Here is a 23,723-nt window from a genome sequence, read left to right on the forward strand (position 1 = left end):
CTGTGTTAGCCAGGATGGTCTCGATCTCCTGACCTCGTGATCCGCCCGTCTCGGCCTCCCAAAGTGCTGGGATTACAGGCTTGAGCCACCGTGCCTGGCCGATTTATCTATTTATTTTGAGACGGAGTTTCACTCTGTCACCCAGACTTGAGTGCAGTGGCATGATCTCGGCTCACTGCAAACTCTGCCTCCCAGGTTCACGCCATTCTCCTGCCTCAGCCTCCTGAGTAGCTGGGACTAGAGGTGCCCACCACCACACCTGGCTAATTTTTTTGTGTTTCTAGTAGAGTCATGGTTTCACCATGTTAGCCAGGATGGTCTAGATCTTCTGACCTCATGATCCGCCCACCTCAGCCTCACAAAGTGCTGGGATTACAGGCGTGAGCCACTATGGCCAGCCTGAGTTACAGGTTTTTAAAGGTGCAGAGGCAGAGGTCACAGGCAAAGTCATAAATCAGCACACAGAGGCTGTACACTGGTTTTGGCATAAATAGCAAGGAGATCTTGAAGTTGGGGCCCATGAGTCATAGGTAGATTCAAAGGTTTTCTGATTTGGTGTGGAGGCAAAGCTTTGTCTGAAACTTTGGGATCCGCAGGAAAGAATGTTAGCTCTGGGTTTTGGGCATGGCCTCCTCCAGGCCCCTCAGGAAGAAATTTAGGTAAGAGAAGGGTGGTCAGAGGCCAGTCCTCAGCTCCTGCTCATCTGAGGTCTGTGTGCCAGCATGCCCCTTTGGTGGGAGTCCCAGTTTCTGGTAAACAACTAAGGGGCACCTGCTAAGATGGCATGGTTCGCGTCTATGGAGACTCTCGGGACTCTGGCTTCCATCTGTTGTTTGAAGCTCCTGTGACCTTTCTGTGGATTGGCTGCTCATTTGCTTCTCAGGGATGGCTGGGGGCCTGGATTGCCCTTGAAGGAACTCAACATTGTCCTTGCTTCTGTGCTTGGGGAGACCCACAGGCCCCTAAGAGGGGTCCTTGTTTGGTTTCAGGAGCAGCAGGTGCAAAGGCCCTGGGGTGGGAGGGGCGAGATGTGAGGCCACAGCAGTGGGTGAGGGCCAGGCTGCAGAGGGCTTTGGGGACCACGAAGGTGGGCTCTTCAGAGGTCAGGCAGGGTCAGGAAAGGCAGTGAGGAGGCCCCAGACAGCGGTCACTGTGGGTGCTTCCATCTGGAAGATGGGCAGCTGCAGGAGACTGGCTGTTCAGGGTCACACTTCTCTCCCTGTCCCGGCCCCATCTGCTGGGGTGTCCTTCCTTGGAGCCCTTGACGGCACCTGAGCCCCTCCTCCCCATCCCCAGAAACTTTGGTGGTTGTGTCCCCGCTTGGGGCCCAACAATCTCATTAGCGTGGCACTGAGACGCCTAATCAGCTCACGAAGCAGCAAGATAAATGCCCGGGCTGGCACCCTGCGGAGGAAGGCCGGGTACTCATAGCATGGACCCCTGAGACCTGCCCTGCACTTGGTGAGTAGTGGCCAAGCCCGCTGTCTTTCCTCACAGCCACCTCCCCCGGTGAGTTAGTGGAGCTCTGCCCATCGCCCACAAGGCAGGGAGCTGACAGGCTTTTACCACCGTGGCTGAGGTCCGGGTCTGCAGAAGCCTACCCACCACTCTGTTATTCAGAGAGGACTCCCAGCCAACCACCTCCTCTGCTCCCCCATGGTAACCAGTGCTGCTGCCATTCCCAGGCCAGTGATGGTCTGAGAACCTCAGGCCACACGGGCCCAGCTGACCTGAGTGGATGCCAGTCACAGGCTGGGTCGGGCCAGGACAGTGCAGGCAGCGGTTCCCACGTGGATGGCATCTGATGGTTGGAGCTCCATCAGGGCCGAGAGCTGTCCAGGACAGCCCATGTCCTGGGGCTGGGGAAGCAGCAGGATGGGGCCTGTGCTGTCTAGGATATGAGGATTGGGTGCCATGGGATCTGAGCAGCTGGGACCACCAGGCTCCTGAGTCTTGGTTTTGTGCAGGCTGGTGCTGGTCCTAGTCCTGGGGACAGAGGCTGAACCTTACTGAGGGAAGGCGCCATGGCAGGGTCTATCCCAATCTCAGGTGCCCAGCACCCCTTGCAGAGCCCTCCTCCCCGGAATGGGCCACCTGCCCTTGCTTTCTGGTCACTCCCACGTCTGAAGCTCGGCAAACAACTGGTGGTAGCCCAGGGCTGGAGTCAGGAATCCCAGCAAAAAAGACCAGGGGCAGGAAAGGGGACCCTAAGAGGTGGTCCCTGGGGCATCCAGTGCGGGCAAGCAGCCCCTCCTGTCTGTCATGTGCCTCCTTCCAGAACCTTCTGGCAGCATGTGCAGCTGGCAGCAGCTCACCAGGAGATTAGGAATCCCCCTCTGCTGTTAATAGGCTTAGGGAAGCTGAACTGCCCTTGGCCCAGGTCACTGGGGCTTAGGGCATCTGGGGAGAGGCTCTAGGGAGAGGAGGAGGAGAGGTCACCCTGTGCAGTGGTGCAAGGACACTGGCCTTGTCCAGAGCAGCCGAGGCCACTCAGCCACGCCATGCCAGGCGGGTGACCCTGCTCCCCAAGCTGGCTCCAGGAACAGAGAGGGCCTGGGGACTCCCCAGGAGGGGAGCCACACACCCAGTACCCTCCCTCCCTGAGCCTTGGCTTGTCCCTCTGTGAAGTGGGGTTGGGAGACACAGGGCTTCACAGCTCAGCACCGAGTCTCTGAGACAGGCCCCTTTCCCAGGGTCGCCCTGCCTGGCAACCCTGCCCCTCATTTTGTGGGTCATTTTCCATCAGCGCTGCGGAGTGCCCGTCATGGTGCCAAGGGGCTCAGGGATCCCTCCGTGAGTGGGTGAAGGGAACTGACAGCACCCCAACCGCAAAGCACAGACAAGAGGCAGAAAGCAATAAACCCATCAATAAGAATCAGAGGGCAACAGCCCGGGGAGACGCCCACCAGCCCAGAATGAGGGCTAACGCGACGCGTGATGAGAAGCAGCAAATCAGAACCTCAGGACACGGGTTGCAGGGTGGCAGTTCAGGGGAGGCCTGCCTGAGCGGGACCTGAGATGGAGGCAGCCCACCCCACTAACCATCAGGAAGGGCCCTTCAGAGGCGGGCTCATCTGCAGGGCCGGGCAGGCGGGGGAGGGGCCGCTTGGGTCTCATCCCAGTCCCAGCAGGAGCCCTAGAGGACTTTCAACAGAGTAGCAGCTGGACCGGGTGCGGTGGCTCACTCCTGTAATCCCAGCACTTTGGGAGGCTGAGGCGGGTGGATCACGAGGTCAGGAGTTTGAGACCAGCCTGGTCAACATGGTGAAACCCCGTCTCTACTAAAAATGCAAAAATGCAAAAATTAGCCAGGCGTGGTGGCAGGCACCTGTAATCCCAACTGCTCGGGAGGCTGGGGCAGGAGAATCACTTGAACCCGGGAGGTGGAGGTTGTAGTGAGCCAAGATCGTGCCGCTGCACTCCAGCCCGGGTGACAAGAGCAAAAGTCTGTCTCAAAAAACAAACAAACAAACAAGAGTAGCAGTTGAATGCTCCCCAGTCACGCTCCCCTGGGGTGGGGAATGTGGGGGAAGGAGCAGGAGGTTGTCAGTGGTCACCCACAGAGAGGTGATGAGGACTCCAGGCTCAGGACCTGCCCCAGGCTGGGAGGCTAGGTTTGCTGTGGATTGTGGGGTGGGGCGAGGGAGGCCAGGACGCAGGGGAGAGGCCGGAGCTGTGTGTGGCCAGCGTTGCTGTGGGGGCATCCACTAGGCAAGGGGAATAGGAGTGCGCCAGTGGACGGTGGGCGGCCCGAGCAGGGCTAGCAGGCTAGCTGCCCCAGGGCAGATTGCAGGGGCTGCCGTCTGGATGACGCTGGGGCTGGCGGGGCTGGGTCTCAGCCCCTCCACCCGTGGGTTGAGACCCCCACAAGGGTTGGAAGCAGGAGGGCTGACTGAGACCTGGGCCCGGTCTGTCCCCAGATTGCAGCAGGAGGGAGTCCAGGAGCCAGGGTTGCCACGGTGTCTCCGTCAGCCTCGCCATGAACCTGGAGCCGTCAAAGGCTGAGTTCCGGTCAGCCACCAGGGTGGTCGGGGGACCTGTCACCCCCAGGAAAGGACCCCCTAAATTTAAGCAGCGACAAACCAGGCAGTTCAAGAGCAAGCCCCCGAAGAAAGGCGTCCAGGGGTAAGCAGAGTTGGGGGATGGGGCCTCTGAAAGCTGCACAGGAAGGGGAGGCACAGTAGGGCCTTGGGCCACTTTACTGGGTGAGTGATCGGAGCCTCACCGCTGGGGTAGGTAGGGCGGTGCCTGAGGGCCTGAGCAGGGATGGAGGAGGGGGAAGGGGAACTGGGGGCTCCTGTCACCCGCTCCAGATGCTACTGCCAACCATGCTTGAAAATACAGGCCGGGCGCGGTGGCTCAAGCCTGTAATCCCAGCACTTTGGGAGGCCGAGACGGGCGGATCACGAGGTCAGGAGATCGAGACCATCCTGGCTAACACGGTGAAACCCCGTCTCTACTAAAAAATACAAAAAAAACTAGCCGGGCGACGAGGCGGGCGCCTGTAGTCCCAACTACTCGGGAGGCTGAGACAGGAGAATGGCGTGAACCCGGGAGGCGGAGCTTGCAGTGAGCTGAGAGCTGGCCACTGCACTCCAGCCTTGGTGGCAGAGCAAGACTCCGTCTCAAAAAAAAAAAAAAAAAAAAAAAAGAAAATACAGCCACTGCCGGCCAGGCGCCGTGGCTCACATCTGTCATCCCAGCACTTTGGGAGGCTGAGGCGGGCAGATCACCTGAGGTCGCAAGTTTGAGACCAGCTTGACAAACATGGTGAAACCCTGTCTCTACTAAAAATACAAATTTAGCCAGGTGTGGTGGTGCACGCCTGTAATCCCAGCTACTCGGGAGGCTGAGGCAGGAGAATTGCTTGAATCCGGGAGGCGGAGGTTGCGGTGAGCCGAGATTGCGCCATTGCACTCCAGCCTGGGCGACAAGAACAAAACTCCGTCTCAAAAAAACAAAACCGCCGGGCGCGGTGGCTCAAGCCTGTAATCCCAGCACTTTGGGAGGCCGAGGCGGGCGGATCACGAGGTCAGGAGATCGAGACCATCCTGGCTAACACGGTGAAACCTGTCTCTACTAAACAATACAAAAAATTAGCCGGGCGTGGTGGCAGGCGCCTGTAGTCCCAGCTACTCGGTAGGCTGAGGCAGGAGAATGGTGTGAACCCAGGAGGCAGAGTTTACAGTGAGCTGAGATCACACCACTCAAACCATACACCAACCACGCAGCCCCTCCGTACACCACCAGCACCCTGGTGCTTGCACCTCCTTTTCTGGGCCTCAGCCCCATGATGCTCGGGGTAGCAGACTCACCCTGGGTCTGTGAAGGACGCCCCCTCAGGCCCACCAAGCCTCGGGAGGTTGGGGAGGAGGCGGGTCTCTGCCCACTGGGCTCCCAGACAAATGCCTCATCTCCTAGGAAGGCTAGAGATGACCTCAGGCCTCAGGCTGACTGAGCCAGGGCTGGGCCCCGCCATGTCCCTGACTGCTGTATCCTTGCAGGTTTGGGGATGACATCCCTGGAATGGAAGGCCTGGGAACAGGTACGACGGCTGCCAGTGCCAACCTGAGGTCTGCCCAGGTCCCCCCAGACACACCGAGCATGCCCAGGGCCCAGTGCAACCCACCTCAGCCCCCACCTCCCTTGCTTTTCACTTAAGAGACCCCCAACCTGTCCATCACTTCTTCCCCCAACACCGAGCTCCAGATCCACTGGATCTGGAAGGTGAGGCTGTTCCCATTTGGGACACTTGTACCAGGTGAGGGGAGGGGTCTGGGAAAGAACAGAACCCCTTGCTGCCTCCTCCCCCTTCAGCAAGCCCCACCGTCCTCTGGTTCCCTCCCCTGGACCTGCTCCACCCTCCTTCCCCTACAGCCAGTGTGTCCCCATAGGAGGGCCCCACGCCAGGTTCTGCACGCCCCCACTAAGCACACTGTAGGGCTACACCTGGGCTGTGGGAAACAGGGCCATAGGGGATGGGGGTCCCTGGGCCATGGGATCCTCTCTGATCCAGGCCCCTTTCTCCCACAGACATCACGGTCATCTGCCCTTGGGAGGCCTTCAACCACCTGGAGCTGCACGAGCTGGCCCAGTATGGCATCATCTAGCGCCAGGCCCTGCTGAGGCCCAGACCCTCCCCCTCCTGCCCTCTGTGCTCTAAACCCTCCCCTCCTGCCCTCTGCACTCTAAACCCTGCTCAGGATTCCTGTTGAGAAGTCTCCCTAGCCCAGATGGCACCTGGACACCAGTGTGGGATTGTGACCTCAGGTCACCCCCTACATATTAATACCAGTCACCGGGAACCCACCACCTCCCTCCAGGACACCCCCTCAGGGGCTGGCCAGGCCCTGCTCAACATCGGGCCCACCCCTCAGTCCTGCCTGCAGAGAGGCTTGGTGAGTCTCCACTCCCAGGGAGAATGGGAAGTGGACCCCAGATCATCCCCTCCTCCCAACTGGAAAGCTAGGGCAGGGTCTCCCCAGAGTGCCTCTGCACCCCAGACCCCTGTCCTGCCTGTATGGGGGTGCAGAGGAGCTCCCTCTCTCTGCATCCCTTCCCAGGTGGGTGCCCTTGCTTTGGAAATGCTGGGTAGCAGGACTCCAGGTGTGTACAGTGACCAGATGAGGCCCCATGCTTATCACACCAGGGGGCCATCCTTCTCAATACAGCCCGCCCTTGCAGTCCCTATTTCAAAATAAAATTAGTGTGCCCTCGCCTGCCCGTGGCATATTTGTGCATGGGACAGGGCCTGTGGTGGGGTCACTTGAGCAGGAGCACATGGGTGAAGGGGTAGGCAGTGGGCAGTGGGGCAGGAGAGGCTGGCCTGACTGAGCGGGAAAACAGCCCTTGGGCTCACACCCTCACTGAGCCTTGCTGGTGGCCCTGAGACATGCAATGTCAGGCCATGGCTGGGTCAAGGCAGAAGGCCTTGGTGCACACCCAGGGGCCATAGTCAATGAAGCATGCACATGGCTGGAGCAGGCCTCACAGAGAAGGTGAGATGGGACATGCCTCATGCTACACGCTGTGAGGCCGGAACTCCTACTCCCACCTCACAAGAGAGAAACTGAGGCACAGTGACACTAGCAACTCCCCCAGAGCACCCAGCCAGCTTGTCCTTAGACAGCGCCCACTAAAACTGGCTGTAGCTGGGCATAGTGGCTCATGCCTATAATCTCAGCACTTCATGAGACCAAGGCGGGAGGATCACTGCAGCCTGGGAGTTCAAGACGAGTATGGGCAACATAGCAAGACCCTGTCTGTATTTGAAAATAGCAATAATGAGGCTGGGCACCGTGGCTCACGCCTGTAATCCCAGCACTTTGGGAGGCCAAAGTGGGCAGATCATTTGAGCTCAGGAGTTCAAGACCAGCCTGACCAACACAGAGGAACCATCTCTATTAAAAATATAAATTAGGCCGGGCGCGGTGGCTCAAGCCTGTAATCCCAGCACTTTGGGAGGCCGAGACGGGCGGATCACGAGGTCAGGAGATCGAGACCATCCTGGCTAACACGGTGAAACCCCGTCTCTACTAAAAATACAAAAAACTAGCCGGGCGAGGTGGCGGGCGCCTGTAGTCCCAGCTACTCGGGAGGCTGAGGCAGGAGAATGGCATAAACCCGGGAGGCGGAGCTTGCAGTGAGCTGAGATCCGGCCACTGCACTCCAGCCCGGGCGACAGAGCAAGACTCCGTCTCAAAAAAAAAAAAAAAAAAAAAGTACAAATTAGCCTGGTGTGGTGGCGCATGCCTGTAATCCCAGCTACTTGGGATGCTAAGGCAGGAGAATCGCTTGAACCGGGAGGCAGAGGGTGTGGTGAACCAAGATCGCACCATTGCACTTCAGCCTGGGCAACAAGAGCAAAACTCCATCTCAAAAAAAAAAAAATTGTCTGGGCGTGGTGGCAGGCACCTGTAGTTCTAGCTACTCAGGAGGCTAAGGTGGGAGGATTGATTGAGCTAAGGAGGCAGAGGCTGCAGTGAGCTGAGACCCTGCCACTGCACTTCAGCCTAGGTGACAGAGTGAACCCTGTCTCAAAACAAAACAAAAACAAAACATGCCCAGTTGTGACTGAGATCCCACTCCTGACACCACATCCGGGGGAAGCAAGAGCTCTGCAAGCTGGCCCAGCAGCAGGCGCCCTCACAGTAGCCCCCTGTTTATATGGACCAGTCCATTCACAGAAAGGGCCAGATCTGACTCTGGACAGACCCTCTGGGATTCCACTTACGGTGAAAGCCCAAAACAGGCCCCACTGGCCCTGGCAATGAAGTCAGAGCAGGGCAGTCTTGGGGTTGAGCTCGCCGGCAGGGGCTGGAACTCCCCGTTCGGACCTGTGGTGGATTCACAGGCTTAGATGGGTAAGAATTCCCCACGCTGCCTCGAAGATTGGTGTCTTTATTGTGTGAATGATACACCCCAATAAAACATTTACTCTTTCCCCAAAAATGCACTCGGCAGGGAGAGGCCTGGACCTTAGCTCCACCACCACGAGCCCAGAAAGGGTGGCGGCCCCAGGGGAGGGAGGTGCCAGGAGGTGGGAACTGTGCGCCCGGTGGGGGGGAGTGGGGGTTCGGAGGTGAGGGTCAGCTCCAGGATTTCCTCCGGCCCCTCGTGCTCCTCACGCCAATACCGTGGGTTTGCCGGGCGCCCTCCGTTGTGGGCTGGCGTGGGGGACGCAGAGCGCGCGGCGTGGGCAAGCTAGGTAGGTCCCACGGCGAAGTCTCCGGAAGCCCGAGCGAAATCAGGCGGCGGCGGCGGCGCAGGCAGCGCGTTTTAGCCAACGGACGGCGGTGCCCCCTGTATCCCTGTGCGTGGCAGCCTCGGAATCCAGGGCGTGCGCTCAGCCCCGGGCGGGTTTGGCAGCGGGCGGGGCGCCGGGGCCGGGGCTCTGGGGGCCAGCGCGGTCCTCCCCGCGCGCTCCGGGGCCCGACGCCGCGCCCCTGCGGGCAGCGAGTACCCGGAGCAGCCGGGCGACCAGCAGGAGCTCTGCGCCCTGCAGCAGCACCACCGCGATTGCGTAGCCGCCCGAGGCCGCCAGGTTTGCGCGCAGCCACCGCCTGAGCGGCGGGCCGCAGCCCTCCAGGTGCACCACTCTCTGAGCTGCGTCCGCATCCAGGCCCAGGACCCCGAAGCCGCACTGGTCGTTGACAGAGGCTCCATCTTCTCGGGGGTCGATGCAGCAGGAGGCAGGAAGGCTGCAGGCCTGCACCCCGGGGGAGCTGCAGTTAAAGTACCTGCAAAGCGCACGGAGGCGTTAGTTCTGGCGGGGAGGGCCCGCTCTTCTGGGACCAGGCACAGAAGCCAATGTCGCCTACCCACCTTCACTCTTCCATGGCCACACAGGCACATGCACACACGTACATACATCCGCATATTCGCACACACACCTGCACACACGGACACACACAGCATCTGGCTCTCTATAGCGTATCCCTGTGCATGGCAGTCCTCCAGCTTGCAGGTAGGGGTGGTGGCTGTGTTGACTAGCAGGAGGATATTTAATGAGACGGTTGAAGGGGAAACAGACAAGCATTGATGAGAGGACCTCCCTCCGCAGAGGCTGCTGAGTTCATTGAGAAGGTAGAGTTGGAGCGGGGGAGGGTGGATGGAACTCTGGCAGAGGCTTCTGGAATGGTCCACAGGTCTTACTGGGAAAAGCAAGGGCTTGGGAGGCAGTACCCGGCAGTGACAGAACGCAGGGGCAGGGGAGGAGCTCCCAGGGTGGCTGGGGAGTGTTGATCTCATCACAGCCCAGGGCAGGCAGTCCCCAGGTGCCCTAGGCATCCACTGGTGTCCGGGGCTCTGCACACGGGCCCAGCAGACCTGCAGGCTCATCCCCATGCCCTTTCCACTCTAGAAGAGTGTTCTCCACTTAGGCAGGGGAGGGGGTCGAGGCCAGCAGCAGAGGTGGCATCACAACACTCTAGGGGGGCTGCCACCAACCCAGTCACACTTGGCCAAAAAGCAACCTATGTGGTGTTTTGCAGAGTCTGGAAGGACCCCACCTGTTAGCCACTGCTGGGTCCCGATGGCCAGTTTTCAGGGTCGCCTATGACTTCATCTGTTGTGTTCAGCTGCCCCTGATACCTGCACCAAGAAGGCTTGGGAGACAGAGTGCATATCCTCTGTCCTGGGTGTGGCATGGAGAGTACGTGCTGCTTGGGGTGTGCATGCGCTGAGGATAGCTAATGAAACAGATAGCTACCCTCCCTCCAGTGAGCCGAGATCGAGCCACTGCACTCCAGCCTGGACGACAGAGCGAGACTCCATCAAAAAACAAAAACAGACAGCTACCCTCAAGCAGAACATAAGAAAATCCAGGCCGGGCGCGGTGGCTCAAGCCTGTAATCCCAGCACTTTGGGAGGCCGAGACGGGCGGATCACGAGGTCAGGAGATCGAGACCATCCTGGCTAACACGGTGAAACCCCATCTCTACTAAAAATACAAAAAACTAGCCGGGCGAAGTGGCGGGCGCCTGTAGTCCCAGCTACTCGGGAGGCTGAGGCAGGAGAATGGCGTAAACCCGGGAGGCGGAGCTTGCAGTGAGCTGAGATCCGGCCACTGCACTCCAGTCCGGGCGACAGAGCGAGACTCCGCTTCAAAAAAAAAAAAAAAAAAAAAAAAAAAAAAAAAAAAAAAGAAAATCCTGGCCGGGCGCGGTGGCTCAAGCCTGTAATCCCAGCACTTTGGGAGGCCGAGACGGGCGGATCACGAGGTCAGGAGATCGAGACCATCCTGGCTAACACGGTGAAACCCCGTCTCTACTAAAAATACAAAAACTAGCCGGGCGAAGTGGCGGGCGCCTGTAGTCCCAGCTACTCGGGAGGCTGAGGCAAGAGAATGGCGTAAACCCGGGAGGCGGAGCTTGCAGTGAGCTGAGAGCCGGCCACTGCACTCCAGCCCCGGCGACAGAGTGAGACTCTGCCTCAAAAAAAAAAAAAAAAAAAAAAGAAAATCCTGCACTGGATCCTAAATGGACAGCGTTTAATCACACTCACGGCGGAGGGAAACTGTGGAGTCAGATTCTGGAATAATGTCCGGAATTCATCTAAAAGTCATTTTCTTTCTTTCTTTTTTTTTTTTTTTTTGAGACGCAGTCTTGCTCTGTCACCCAGGCTGGAGTGCAGTGGCCGGATCTCAGCTCACTGGGAGTTCCGCCTCCCAGGTTCACGCCATTCTCCTGCCTCAGCCTCCTGAGTAACTGGGACTACAGGCGCCCATCACCACGCCTGGCTAATTTTTTCTATTTTTTAGTAGAGATGGGGTTTCACCGTGTTAGCCAGGATGATCTGGATCTCCTGACCTTGTGATCCGCCCATCTCTGCCTCCCAAAGTGCTGGGATTATAGGTGTGAGTCACCATGCCCGGCCTTTTGTTTTTTTTTTTTTTTTTTTTTGAGATGGAGTCTCGCTCTGTTGCCTAGGCTGGAGTGCAGTGGTGCGGTTTTGGCTGCAACCGCCACCTCCTGGGTTCAAGTGATTCTCCTGCCTCAGCCTCCTGAGTAGCTGGGATTACAGGTGCCTGCCACCACTCCTGGCTAATTTTTGTATTTTTAGTAGAGAGGGGGCTTCACCATGTTGGCCAGGCTGGTCTCGAACTCCTGACCTCAGGTGATCTGCCTGCCTCGGCCTCCCAAAGTGCTGGGATTACAGGTGTGAGCCATCATGCCCAGCAGAAAAATGACTTTCTAAGTCTGTGGGTTCAGCTTCTCCACTAAGATCCTGGGTAGTCCTCCTGGCCCTGGCAGGGGGAACAGAATCACACTGGAGGCTGTGGGGAACGCAGGGCTGACTGGGGCCCTGAGCCCAAGGAACAAGGAGAGGCAAGCACCCCTGTACCTTGTGTGCATGACACGTGTGTATATGAACATATTTCAGTTTGAGTGTATGCCTGAGTGTGAGGCTGTTTTGTGTGTGCACATGAGAACATGTTCATGTCAGTGTAGAGGAGTGTGTAGGTGTGTGTCCACACCCGTGAAACCTGTGAGCACGAGACGTGTCAGTGTGGATATGTGTACATGTGGGTATATGTGTGCATGCATGTGGGCATGCACGAATGACTGTGTACATGTGAGTGACTGTTTGTACACACACGAGGGTGTGTGGCCTCTGGGATCTTGTGGCGGCCCTGTCCCTCGCCCACTCCAAGACTCACAGGTTCTGCTGCCAGTCCTGGTAGGAGGCAGCCCCGCAGCACTTCAGCCCGAGCTGGACTTGGTCGAGAAGGAAGCGCAGGTCTGCGTCGTCCTGGTAGTGAGCGATGGCCACATGCAGGGTGTGCTCCAGGCTGTCTTGCAGTGGGCCCCAGAGGGCCACCACCAGGGCCCCTGCCAGGGCCTCAAGCACCAGGAAGGCAAGGATGCCCCCGGAGAAGCCATGTAACAGGCAGGTGTTCTCACAGAGGGCGCCCAGGCAGCCAGCCAGGCTCACTGCGCTGACTACCAGCCCCCCCAGTGCCAGCCCCAGCATGGGGTCTGCAGGCAGGGGCCCCCCCAGATCACTTCCCAGAGACCCCTTGACGGCCAGGCCCCAGAGCCCGATGGCCAGGGCCAGCAGCCCCAGCAGGGAGAAAAGGAAGTTGGAGAAGAAGATCAGATACTTGACACAGCTGCTCCCTATGGACAGGGAAGGGGCTGGTCCTTTCCCGGGGGTGCCCCTCAAGGCCTGGCGCTTGGTCTCCGGGGGACAGCAGCTGCAGCCCCAGGCGTCCGCCTGGTCCTCCCAGGGCACTGGATCTAGACAGCCTGCGGTGGGTGGACTGTGCACAGAGAGGGGCTTCTGGCCTGCAGTTTCCTGCAGAGGGAAGAGTAACAGGGTGAGACCGCATTCACCCAGACTCTGTGACAAATGGTGAGGGGTCAGGGAAGAGCTCAGTGGCAGAGCCCTCAAGGGATGGGAGGATGCCGGATGGTGGAGGGCAGAACTGGAGCTCAGAGATGTGGACAGCCAGGGGCAGGGGGCCCTCAGGGCTGTCCTGCTTGGCTGGGCAGCAGAAGGGACCATGAGGGCCCCAACTTTGCTGCCTACTAGTGTGTGGGCCCTCACCTTTAGAACAGGGTGATGAGCAGATCCTGAAAGGCTGTGGTGAAGACCAGGCAGGGTGGCGCTCAGTGAACACACCCACTCTCTCCCGGTCCTACGTGTGGGTGGCTGCGGCCTCCCTGGGTCAGGACCACCCTGGCTTTCCTGCAGTGCACAGGCAGGGCTGCTTCCCCAGTGTTTGAAACAGCATCTGTCTGGATCAGTCTGTATGTGCCTGTAGCATGGACCTTGTGTAAAGGAGCTCCCTCACCAGCCAGAGGGGCTGGCCCACATGGCTGCCCTTTCCCTTCCCCTCTGAAACCAGTCCTCACATCCCAGCACCCACTCATTCAGCCCCACCAACAGCCCACACCGAGTGCGGACATGGCACTGAGCCCTGCTGCCAAGGACAGGACAGTGCCCTGCCCAACAGGCTCCCAGGACAGGGAGGAGGGTGTCCAGGAACCCAGGGAGACCATCTGAGGGCTTGCAGGGCCTTCAGAGGGGACCCCCTGGCCCACTGGCAGGAAAGGCCTGCTGGTCTCTCTCTGTGGGGGAAGAGGCAGCCCTGCAGGTGCCCAGTTCTGCCGGGAACAGAGGTTTTTGAAAAAGGAGAATAAGGAGCCATGGCTGGGCTGGACGCTGTGGCTCATGCCTGTAATCCCAACACTTTGGGAGGCTGAGGCGGGTGGGTCACCTGAGGTCAGGAATTCAAGACCAGCCTGACCAACACGGAGAAACCTCATCTCTACTTAAAAAAAAAAAAAAAGAAAAAAAAAAATTAGCTGGGTGCGGTGGCACATGCCTGTAATCCCAGCTACTCGGGAGGCTGAGGCAGGAGAATTGCTTGAACCCAGGAGGCAGAGGTTGCATGAGCAGAGATCGCACAACTGCACTTCAGCCTGGGTGACAGAGCAGGACTCCATCTGAAAAAATAAATAAATAAAAATAAAAAGAAGCCATGGCTGTGTGCTGGGCAAGGATCCTATTCCAACCCAGTTTCACCAGGAAGAAGCTGATTGCAGCATCAGGCTCTCGGCTTACTGCAGCCTCAAACTCCCGGGCTCAAGCCATCCTTCCTCTTCAGCCTCCTGAGTAGCTGGGACTACAAGTACTGCCACCATGTCCCGGTAATTTTTTGAAATTATTATTATTATTATAATTATTAATATTATTATTATTTTGAGATGGAGTCTTGCTCTGTCGCCCAGGCTGGAGTGCAGTGGCCGGATCTCAGCTCACTGCAAGCTCTGCCTCCCGGGTTCACGCCATTCTCCTGCCTCAGCCTCCTGAGTAGCTGGGACTACAGGTGCCCACCACCTCACCCGGCTAGGTTTTTTGTATTTTTTAGTAGAGACGGGGTTTCACCGTGTTAGCCAGGATGGTCTCGATCTCCTAACCTTGTGATCTGCCCGTCTCGGCCTCCCAAAGTGCTGGGATTACAGGCTTGAGCCACCGCACCCAGCCAATTTTTTGAAATTATTTTTTGTAAGTCAGGCATGGTGGCTCACGCATGTAATCCCAGCACTTTGGGAGGCCGAGGCGGGTGGATCACGAGGTCAGGAGATCGAGACCATCCTGGCCAACATGGTAAAAACCCGTCTCTACTAAAAGAGTCAGCTGGGTGTGGTGGCGTGTGCCTGTAATCCCAGCTACTCCGGAGGCTGAGGCATGTGAATTGCTTGAACCTAGGAGGTGGACATTGCAGTCAGCCAAGTTTGTGCCACTGCACTCCATCCTGGTGACAAAGCCAGACTCCATTTAAAATATATATATATGGCCTGGTGCGGTGGCTCAAGCCTGTAATCCCAGCACTTTGGGAGGCCGAGACGGGCGGATCACGAGGTCAGGAGATCGAGACCATCCTGGCTAACATGGTGAAACCCCGTCTCTACTAAAAAAATACAAAAACTAGCCGGGCGAGGTGGTGGGTGCCTGTAGTCCCAGCTACTCGGGAGGCTGAGGCAGGAGAATGGCGTAAACCCGGGAGGCGGAGCTTGCAGTGAGCTGAGATCCGGCCACTGCACTCCAGCCTGGGCGACAGAGCGAGACTCTGTCTCAAAAAAAAAAAAAAAAAGAAAAAAAAATATGTAGCATTTTTTGTAGAGACAGGGTCTCGCTACATTGCCCAGGCTGGTCCTGAACTCCTGGGCTCACGCAATCCTCCCTCCTCAGCCTTCCAAAGTGCTGGGATTACAGGGGTGAGCCACCGTGCCCGGCCCCACAGGAGGGTTATTTATCACCCCCAAGACCTCAACAAGTCACTTGAAGCAAAAGGACAGGCTGCCAGTGCCTGGTTGGCCAGACCGGGGCTGCTGTGGCCAGAAGCCGTTGGAGGCTGGCTGCAAGGGACGTTTGCCTTCACCCCCTCCTGCACCCTGAGCCAAAGGTTGCCCCCAAGGCCCTTAGGGAGACCTGGCAGATCCCTTGACCAGAGGCCAGCATGGGCCTGACAGAACTGTAGCAGTGGGGAAGGGGGAGGGGGCTGCCTAGAACCACCCCCCAACCCAATCTCAGCATTGAGGTGTGGGGTGGCACCAGGGGCAGGGGTGGGTGTGAACCCAGCCCAGGGACTTCCCTTGGGACCTCAGGGCTGGGGACATCTCCAGCCTCAGGGCAAGGCCACTTGGCACTGCTCACCTGGGGGAGTAAGGGGCTCCTCTCCCCTTCCTCCATCTTTGATGCTGGAACAGAAAGCCCCCAGCACAGGCACCGGGAGAGGTTTGCTGGCTCCTCTGAGGCTGGGCTGCTGGGCTGGTCCTGACCGTGGCCCTGGACTGGTCTGTGAACGGTGCAGCCCTGGGCATGGAAATGGGGGAGCTGCGAGCCCCACCCAGATGCCAGAGTCACAGTTGAGTCATGTGAAGAATCACATTTTAGAGCTTAAGGCAGCCTCTGCATGTGGAGACACATTTCTCCCCAGCCCTGGCTCTGTGGATCCGTTAAGCTCTGCGCAGGTACGACGTTTGGGGGCCAGCCTTGTGGCTGTCACTGCAGGGCCCCCAGGCAGACTTCAGCTCTGCAGGATCAGCAGCTGCTCCATCAGCTCCCAACCAGGGAATCAGACCTCGGCAAATTGGTTCCCAACCCCAATCCCAAGAGACCCATGGGCAGCCCCAGTGCCAATCTATCCCCCAGGTTTGTTCACTGCACGAATGAAGCAGCGTCCACCCACCAGACCACCTCCTTCCTGGTTTTTGTTTTTGTTTTTGAGACTGAGTTTTGCTCTTGTTGCCCAGGCTAGAGTGCAATGGCGTGATCTCGGCTCACTGCAACCTCTGCATCCCAGGTTTAAATGATTCTTCTGCCTCAGCCTCCCTAGTAGCTGGGATTACAGGCATGTGCCACTGCGCCCAGCTAATTTTCTGTATTTTTAGTAGAGACGGGTTTCTCCATGTTGGTCAGGCTGGTCTCGAACTCCCAACCTCAGGTGATCCGCCCGCCTTGGCTTCCAAAGTGCTGGGATTACAGGCATGATCCACCGTGCCCAGCCCTCCTTCCTGGTTTTAAGGTACTGGGCTTGGGGCTTCCCCACCCCCTGAGCCTCTCAGGAGCAGGAATGTGCTGTGGTCACCACTGTGTGCTTATGCCTGGACTAGGGTGCTCCAGGGATCTCTAACGTGGGATGCCACCTGCCACCAATTCCGTGCCACCTTGGGCATGCCCCCTCCCCAGCCTTGCTGGTTCCATGTGGGATGTGTGAGGTGTAGATATGTCTGTCAAAGGTGCTGGGAGCTCATGAGACCTCTGGAGGTCTTGGGCAGAAGAGACTTCAAGGAGAGTCTCGCTTCAAGGAGAGCCTCTGCTTCAAGGAGAGCCTCTGCACGTTTTCATGGCAAGAGAAAGAGTGAACACCTGGGATCTGCTGCACACCACATGCTGTTTCCACCGTCACCTTGCCCCTACGCGGGTGTGTCAGCTTCTTTTGTTTGACTCTCTCCTTAGCTGTATCCACCGCTGATCTTGCTCACCACTTGACAATCCAGCCAAATGGGCGGCTTGCTGGTCCCGGGCCTGGCATCCATGTGTCCCTGACCTTTGCTGTTCCCTGAAATCTCCTCACTGTGCCATCCCTGTCATCTAGAGCCCTCCCTGTCTCCCCAGCCAGCTTCAGACCATTTCCTCCACAAAAGCCTCTTCTCCAGCCTGGGGAGCTGTAGCCCACTCTCTTCTGGGCTTCTGGAACACCTTTTACCTTTTACAGTATTACAATGTGCTTGACTTTGCTTCACTTGGTAGTTGTCTGTGTTCTTGCTTCATGTCTCCCTACTAGCTTCCCACAGAACAATATGATTTGGGCATAAAAGAATGAAGTTCTGTTTTTTGAGACGGAATCTCGCTCTGTCACCCAGGCTGGAGTGCAGTGGCACGATCTTGGCTCACTGCAACCTCTGTCTCCTGGGTTCAAGGGATTCTCCTGCCTCAGCCTCCTGAGTAGCTTGGATTATAGGTGCATGCCACCACACCCAGCTAATTTTTTGTATTTTTAGTGGAGATGGGGTTTTACCATGTTGGCCAGGCTGGTCTTGAACTCCTGATCTCAGGTGATCCACTCACCTCGGCCTCCCAAAGTGCTGGGATTACAGACATGAACCACTGTGCCTGGCCACATTTTTATTTGTTTATTATTTTAGTTTTTTATGTTATTATTAATTAATTAATTTTTCTGAGACAGAGTCTTGCCCTGTCGCCCAAGCTGGAGTGCAGTGGTGCGATCTCAGCTCACTGCAACCTTTGCCTCCCAGGTTCAAGCGATTCTCCTGCCTCAGCCTCCTTAGTAGCTGGGATTACAGGCACGTGCTACCACGCCCGGCTAATTTTTGTATTTTTAGTAAAGACGGGGTTTTATGATGTTGGTCAGGCTGGTCTTAAACTCCTGACCTCACGATTCACCTGCCTCGGCCTCCCAAAGTGCCGGGATTAAAGGCAAGAGGCCTTCATTTTATTTTTTTTAGACAAACAGCTGTATTTGAAAGATGGGGATGGCTGGGCACAGTGGCTCACGCCTGTAATCCCAGCACTTCGGGAGGCCAAAGTGGGCGGATCATGGGGTTAGGAGTTCAAGACCAGCCTGACCAATATAGTGAAACCCTGTCTCTACTAAAAATACAAAAATTAGCTGGGCGCGGTGGCTCACGCCTTGTAGTCCCAGTTAGTCGGGAGGCTGAGGCAGGAGAATGGCGTGAACCTGGGAGGCAGAGCTTGCAGTCAGCTGAGATTGCGCCACTGCACTCCAGCCTGAGTGAGACTCCGTCTCAAAAAAAAAAAAAAAAAAAAAAAAAGAGAAACCACGTCTACTGACACCTCCATCTGGGATTCTAGCTTCCAGGACTGTCAGAAAATAATTCCAGGCCAGGTACGGTGGCTCATGCCTATAATCCCAGCACTTTGGGAGGCTGAGGCGGGTGGATCACGAAGTCAGGAGATCAAGACCATCCTGGCTAACACGGTGAAACCCCGTCTCTACTAAAAATACAAAAAATTAGCCGGGCGTGGTGGCAGGCGCCTGTAGTCCTAGCTACTTGGGAGGCTGAGGCAGGAGAATGGCGTGAACCCAGGAGGCGGGGCTTGCAGTGAGCTGAGATCGTGCCACTGCACTCCAGCCTGGGCGACAGAGCGAGACTCCGTCTCAAAAAAAAAAAAAAAAAAAAAAGAAGATTAGAAATTATGGTTTAGGAGTCATGTAGCTGGAGGCTACAAGATTCTAAACCTCCCAAATTGCTCCTCAGGATAACATCGCTATTATAAAACAGATCAGTGCTTGAGATATTTTGCAGACTCTGCAATCCATGGATCAGCTGGCACCACCCAGACTGATAAACTGGCTCATATCTTGTGGCCCCCACCCAGGAACTAACTCAGCACAAGAGGACAGTTTTGACTCCCTATCATTTCATCTCTTACCCAACCAATCAACACTCCCTACTTTCTGACCCCATACCTACCAAATTATCCTTAAAAACGCCAATCCCCAGTTGGGCACAGTGACTCACACCTGTAGTCCCAGCACGTTGGGGTGGCCCAGGAGGGCGGATCACCTGAGGTCGGGAGTTCGAGACCAGCCTGACCAACATTGAGAAACCCCGTCTCTACTAAAAATACAAAATTAGCCAGGCGTGGTGGTGGGTGCCTGTAGTCCCATTTACCCGGGAGGCTGAGGCAGAAGAATCGCTGGAACCCAGGAGGTGGAGGTTGCAGTGAGCCGAGATCGCACCACTGCACTCCAGTGTGGGTGATACAGTGATTCAGTCTCAAAAAAACAAAACAAAAACAAAAAAAACCAAGCAAAACTCTAATCCCCAAATTCTTGAGGACGCTAATTTTTTTGAGTAGTAATAAAACCTCAGTAAGCCATACAAGCTGGCTCTGTGTGAATTAAACTCTTTATTGCAATTCCCCTGTCTTGATAAAGTCTAGGCAGTGGGCAGGGACAACCTGTTGGGCAGTTACAGTGGCACCCTTAGCAAACTAATACAATTACTAACAGAATTTAATCAATTAGCATAATTTTTTTTTTTTTGGAGATGGAGTCTCACTCTGTTGCTCAGGCTGGAGTGCAGTGGCGCGATCTTGGCTCACTGCAAGCTCTGCCCCACGGGTTCACGCCCTTCTGCCTCAGCCTCCTGAGTAGCTGGGACTACAGGCGCCTGCCACCATGCCTGGCTAATTTTTTTGTATTTTTCAGTAGAAATGGGGTTTCACAGTGTTAGCCAGGATGGTCTAGATCTCCTGACCTTGTGATCTTCCCTCCTCGGCCTCCCAAAGTGAGCCACCATGCCAGGCCTCAATTAACATAATTTAACATAGTTTAAAAAAACCCTCACGGTAATTGTGATGTTGTGAAATATGTATATATTTGTTCTTTCGGTTTCCTAGCATCCAATTCCTAAAATCCTTAGAATCTGTGAAGTGATGTCTTTGTTTGTTTGTTTGGAGATGAAGTCTCACTCTGTAGACCAGGCTGGAGTGCAGTGGCACCAAGTTGGCTCACTCCAACCTCCGCCTCTAGGCTTCAAGAGACTGTCCGGCCTCAGACTCCTGAGTAGCTGGGACTACAGGCACGTGCCACCACGCCCGGTTAATTTTTGTATTTTTAGTAGAGACAGGGTTTCACCATGTTGGTCAGGCTGGTCTCGAACTCCTGACCTCAGGTGATCCACCTGCCTCGGCCTCCCAAAGTGCTGGGATTACAGGCGTGAGCCACCGCGTATGGCCTAATCTTGTATTTTGAGTAGTGACGGGGTTTTCACTATTTTGGCCAGGCTGGTCTCCAACTTTTGACCTCAGATGATCCGTCCACCTTGGCCTCCCAAAATGCTGGGATTACAGGCATGAGCCACCGCGCCCGGCCTGAAATGCGGTTTATTTTTTTATTTTATTTTATTTATTTTTTATTTTTTATTTTTTTTTTTGAGACGGAGTCTTGCTCTGTCGCCCGGGCTGGAGTGCAGTGGCCGGATCTCAGCTCACTGCAAGCTCCGCCTCCCGGGTTTACGCCATTCTCCTGCCTCAGCCTCCCGAGTAGCTGGGACTACAGGCGCCCGCCACCTCGCCCGGCTAGTTTTTTGTATTTTTAGTAGAGACGGGGTTTCACCGTGTTAGCCAGGATGGTCTCGATCTCCTGACCTCGTGATCCGCCCGCCTCGGCCTCCCAAAGTGCTGGGATTACAGGCTTGAGCCACCGCGCCCGGCCTAAAATGCGGTTTAAACTCATTTGTTTTTCTTATGTTAAATTTTAAAAATACTTTAAAAAATAACATGAAGGTGTGATCCTCCCTTCCTGAAATTGTTCATCTACTTGTGCATGGAGAGAAGTTCGGAATGCTGTTTCCCCAATTATAATACGCTACAATACGCAGCAGTAGTTATTTTTGGGTGAGATTTCGGATGCTTGTCTTTGCCTGCTTTTTGGGCTTTTCGGTACCGCTTGGGTTTCCGAGGACGAGCATAAGTCATCGCAGAGGCATCTTTCCAAAATCCCCTCCTCTAGTTGCAGGGATGCGGGGCGGGTCAGCGGCGCCGCTCTGCGCATGCGTTGGGCAGTTGGTGGGGCCGGAACCTGGTTTCCCGGCCGCGCGCCCGCGGGGAGCGTATTGAGCGAGGCACGGTTACGTCGGCGGCTGGTGGAGCCGGGCGGGCGAAGCTGGAGCGGCGGTGGCGGCGGCGTAGAGAGGCCGGGGCCGGGGCTGAGGCCGCGGCCGGGTCTGCGAGGCCCTTGGGGCGGCAGGCGGCGGCGGCCCGGGGCTCCAGCCCGGAGGCAGGAGCGGCCGCCATGGCCGAGAGCATCGTGAGTGCGGCGGCCGGGCGGGAGCGGGGACGCCGGGATGAGGCAGCAGATTTGCCGGCCGCGGCCTGTGGGGGAGGCGGGCCTGCCGGCCCCGAGACTCGGCCCCTTTCCCTTCTTTTGCCGGGGCTTTCTCTGCCGTGGCTGGGCCCCTCTCGGGGACTTTCACCCCCTGGGCTTCTTCCCGTCCCTGTCCGTCCCCGGAGGACTTGCGAGCCGGGTTCCCCGCCCTGGGCAGGGAAAGGCCGAGCCTTTCTGCAGGGAGAATGGACTGTGGCGAAGAGAAACCGCCCCCCTTCCCCACCCGTTTCCCGGCTCCAGGAGACTTCCTGGTCTAATTCCAGGGACTCGCAGCCAGTCCTGCCCCTCTCAGAGCCAGGGGCACCTCTTACCCTCATCTCCCCCTGATTCTCTCCTCCTGCTCTCCCGCTTCCCAGCGAGTGCCTTGTCATGAGTCACTGAAGAGAGCAGCTCTGCAGACGGGGACGTTACAGAGCTCCCTCCGCACCAGAGGACCTGGGAAAATGAAAGCAGTGACTTGCCGGCTTTGCTCCTTGCTTGGAAGGAAAACTTGACAATTCCTCTTTAAGAGGAATGTTGTAAATGATGTTGATTTCACTTTTTACCTGAAATTAAAATTGTCGGCTGGGCGCAGTGGCTCACGCCTGTAATCTCAGCACTTCGGGAGGCCGAGGTGGGTGGATCACCTGAGGTCAGGAGTTCAAGACCAGCCTGGCCAACATGGCGAACTCCCGTCTCTACTAAAAATACAAAAAATTAGCCGGGCGTCATGGCGCACGCCTGTAATCCCAGCTACTTGGGAGGCTGAGGCAGGAGAATCACTTGAACCCGGGAGGTGGAGGTTGCAGTGAGCTGAGATCCCTCCATTGCACTCCAGCCTGGGCTATACAGCGAGACTGTGTCTCAAAAAAATAAAAAATAAAAATAAATTGTCACACACCTCCCCTTAAGGTAAAAAAAAAATCAGTGACAAATCAGATAAAACCAGGCTCTTGTTAAGTTGTGAGAAGTTTCTCCCCAAAAGTAAATGTGATGGGGGAAAAAAAACTGACCATTGGACAGGAACATTCTGGTTAATATTAAGGAAGATTTGGGATTTCTGGGGGAAGCAGGATTGGGTGAGGAGTACTGTTCATACTCTAGCATTGTGACAGTCTCTGCAGTTTTGCCAGGTGTCAAGAATAGGTCTCTAGGACTGGTGCGGTGACTCACACCTGTAATCCCAACACTTTGAGAGACCGAGGTGGGTGGATCACCTGAGGTCAGGAGTTCAAGACCAGCCCGGCCAACATGGTGAGCCGAGGTGGCGTCACTGGACTCCGGCCTGGGCGACAGAATGAGACTCTGTCACACGCAGACAGATGGGTCTCCAGGATAACCTAACACTTGCGCACAAGGCTCTTCTCTGGTGGTCCCGTCAGCTCTCCATTCAGGGGCCCTCCTGGTGCCTCTGTGTTTCCCAACCTGGAGATGAGTGGAATGAATATAGGGTCCAGGAGAAGCTTAGGAAACATTGACTCCTGGTCAACGTCGACTCCTGGAAATTTAGGAAACGTTGACTCCTGGTCAAACGTTGCACAGGCTGGTCTCTGAGCTCCAGGGATCCTCTTGCCTTGGGGTCCCAAATTGTTAGGATTACAGCTCTGAGCTACCATGCCTGGCCAAGAAACCTTTGACTCCTTTGAAAAATAAAATGTGGCCGCGCAGTGGCTTACGCCTATAATCCCAGCACTTTAGGAGGCCCAGGCGGGCGAATCACGAGGTCAGGAGTTCAAGACTAGCCTGACCAACATGGTGAAACACTGTCTCTACTAAAAATACCAAAATGAGCTGGGTGTGGTGTCGTGCACCTGTTATCCCAGCTACTCCAGAGGCTGAGGGAGGGGAATCACTCAAACCCAGGAGGTGGAGGTTGCAGTCAGCCCAGATTGTGCACTTGGACTCCAGCCTGGGTGACAGAGCGAGACTGTCTCAAAAAAAAAAAGAAAAGTGTTAATCATTGGTGACTCTGCCTAGAAATAGGTTAGGAATTAGCACTCAAACCTTCTTTCAAGCTGCCTTTGTACTTTTAACCGAGTTAAAGTAACCATTGGCACGTGAAGAGTGTTTCAGACAAGGTTATTTTTTCCCCACCAGCGTATGTAAGGTTAGGCTCTCACTGGCAGCATTAGATCTTGTTGAATTTCTCGGATTGTGAGGAATTAAAACACTCTTCTTTTGAAATTGATTTAAAAAGTTATTTTGAATTTAAGAAACAGGTCTTTAAAAGTTTCTGGGCTGGGCGCGGTGGCTCACACCTGTAATCCCAGCACTTTGAGAGGCCGAGGCGGGTGTATCATGAGGTCAGTAGTTCGAGATCAGCCTGGCCAACATGGTGAAACCACGTCTTTAC

General features: G+C 56.1%; 3 protein-coding genes across 4 annotated transcripts in view; 2 read left to right on the plus strand and 1 right to left on the minus strand.

The window, feature by feature from the left end:
- The first annotated feature begins 390 nt into the window (after positions 1-390).
- PDE6G (phosphodiesterase 6G) lies at positions 391-6,110 on the plus strand. The gene is made up of 5 exons (XM_030924094.1): positions 391-420; positions 1,344-1,461; positions 3,921-4,125; positions 5,505-5,545; positions 6,034-6,110. Exons 1-5 carry the CDS (start codon positions 391-393, stop codon positions 6,108-6,110), a joined length of 471 nt encoding a protein of 156 aa, XP_030779954.1.
- Positions 6,111-8,380: 2,270 nt separating this feature from the next.
- TSPAN10 (tetraspanin 10) lies at positions 8,381-21,781 on the minus strand. The gene is made up of 4 exons (XM_030923141.1): positions 21,703-21,781; positions 15,667-15,825; positions 12,161-12,798; positions 8,381-9,239 (listed from the first exon to the last, which is right to left on the minus strand). The coding sequence occupies exons 1-4, from the start codon at positions 21,760-21,762 to the stop codon at positions 8,846-8,848; spliced, it is 1,251 nt and encodes a 416-aa protein (XP_030779001.1). The 5' UTR covers positions 21,763-21,781; the 3' UTR covers positions 8,381-8,845.
- Positions 21,082-23,723, plus strand: part of NPLOC4 (NPL4 homolog, ubiquitin recognition factor) — a 78,298-nt gene continuing 75,656 nt past the window's right edge. For both annotated transcript variants that reach the window (XM_010354290.2, XM_030923140.1), the window contains exon 1: positions 21,082-21,313. In XM_010354290.2, the coding sequence (XP_010352592.1) occupies positions 21,299-21,313 (15 nt within the window). In that variant the 5' untranslated portion in view covers positions 21,082-21,298. The remainder of the gene's footprint in view (positions 21,314-23,723) is intronic.

The sequence above is a fragment of the Rhinopithecus roxellana genome, chromosome 19, assembly GCF_007565055.1.
Source record: "Rhinopithecus roxellana isolate Shanxi Qingling chromosome 19, ASM756505v1, whole genome shotgun sequence".
Classification (NCBI taxonomy): Eukaryota; Metazoa; Chordata; class Mammalia; order Primates; family Cercopithecidae; genus Rhinopithecus; species Rhinopithecus roxellana.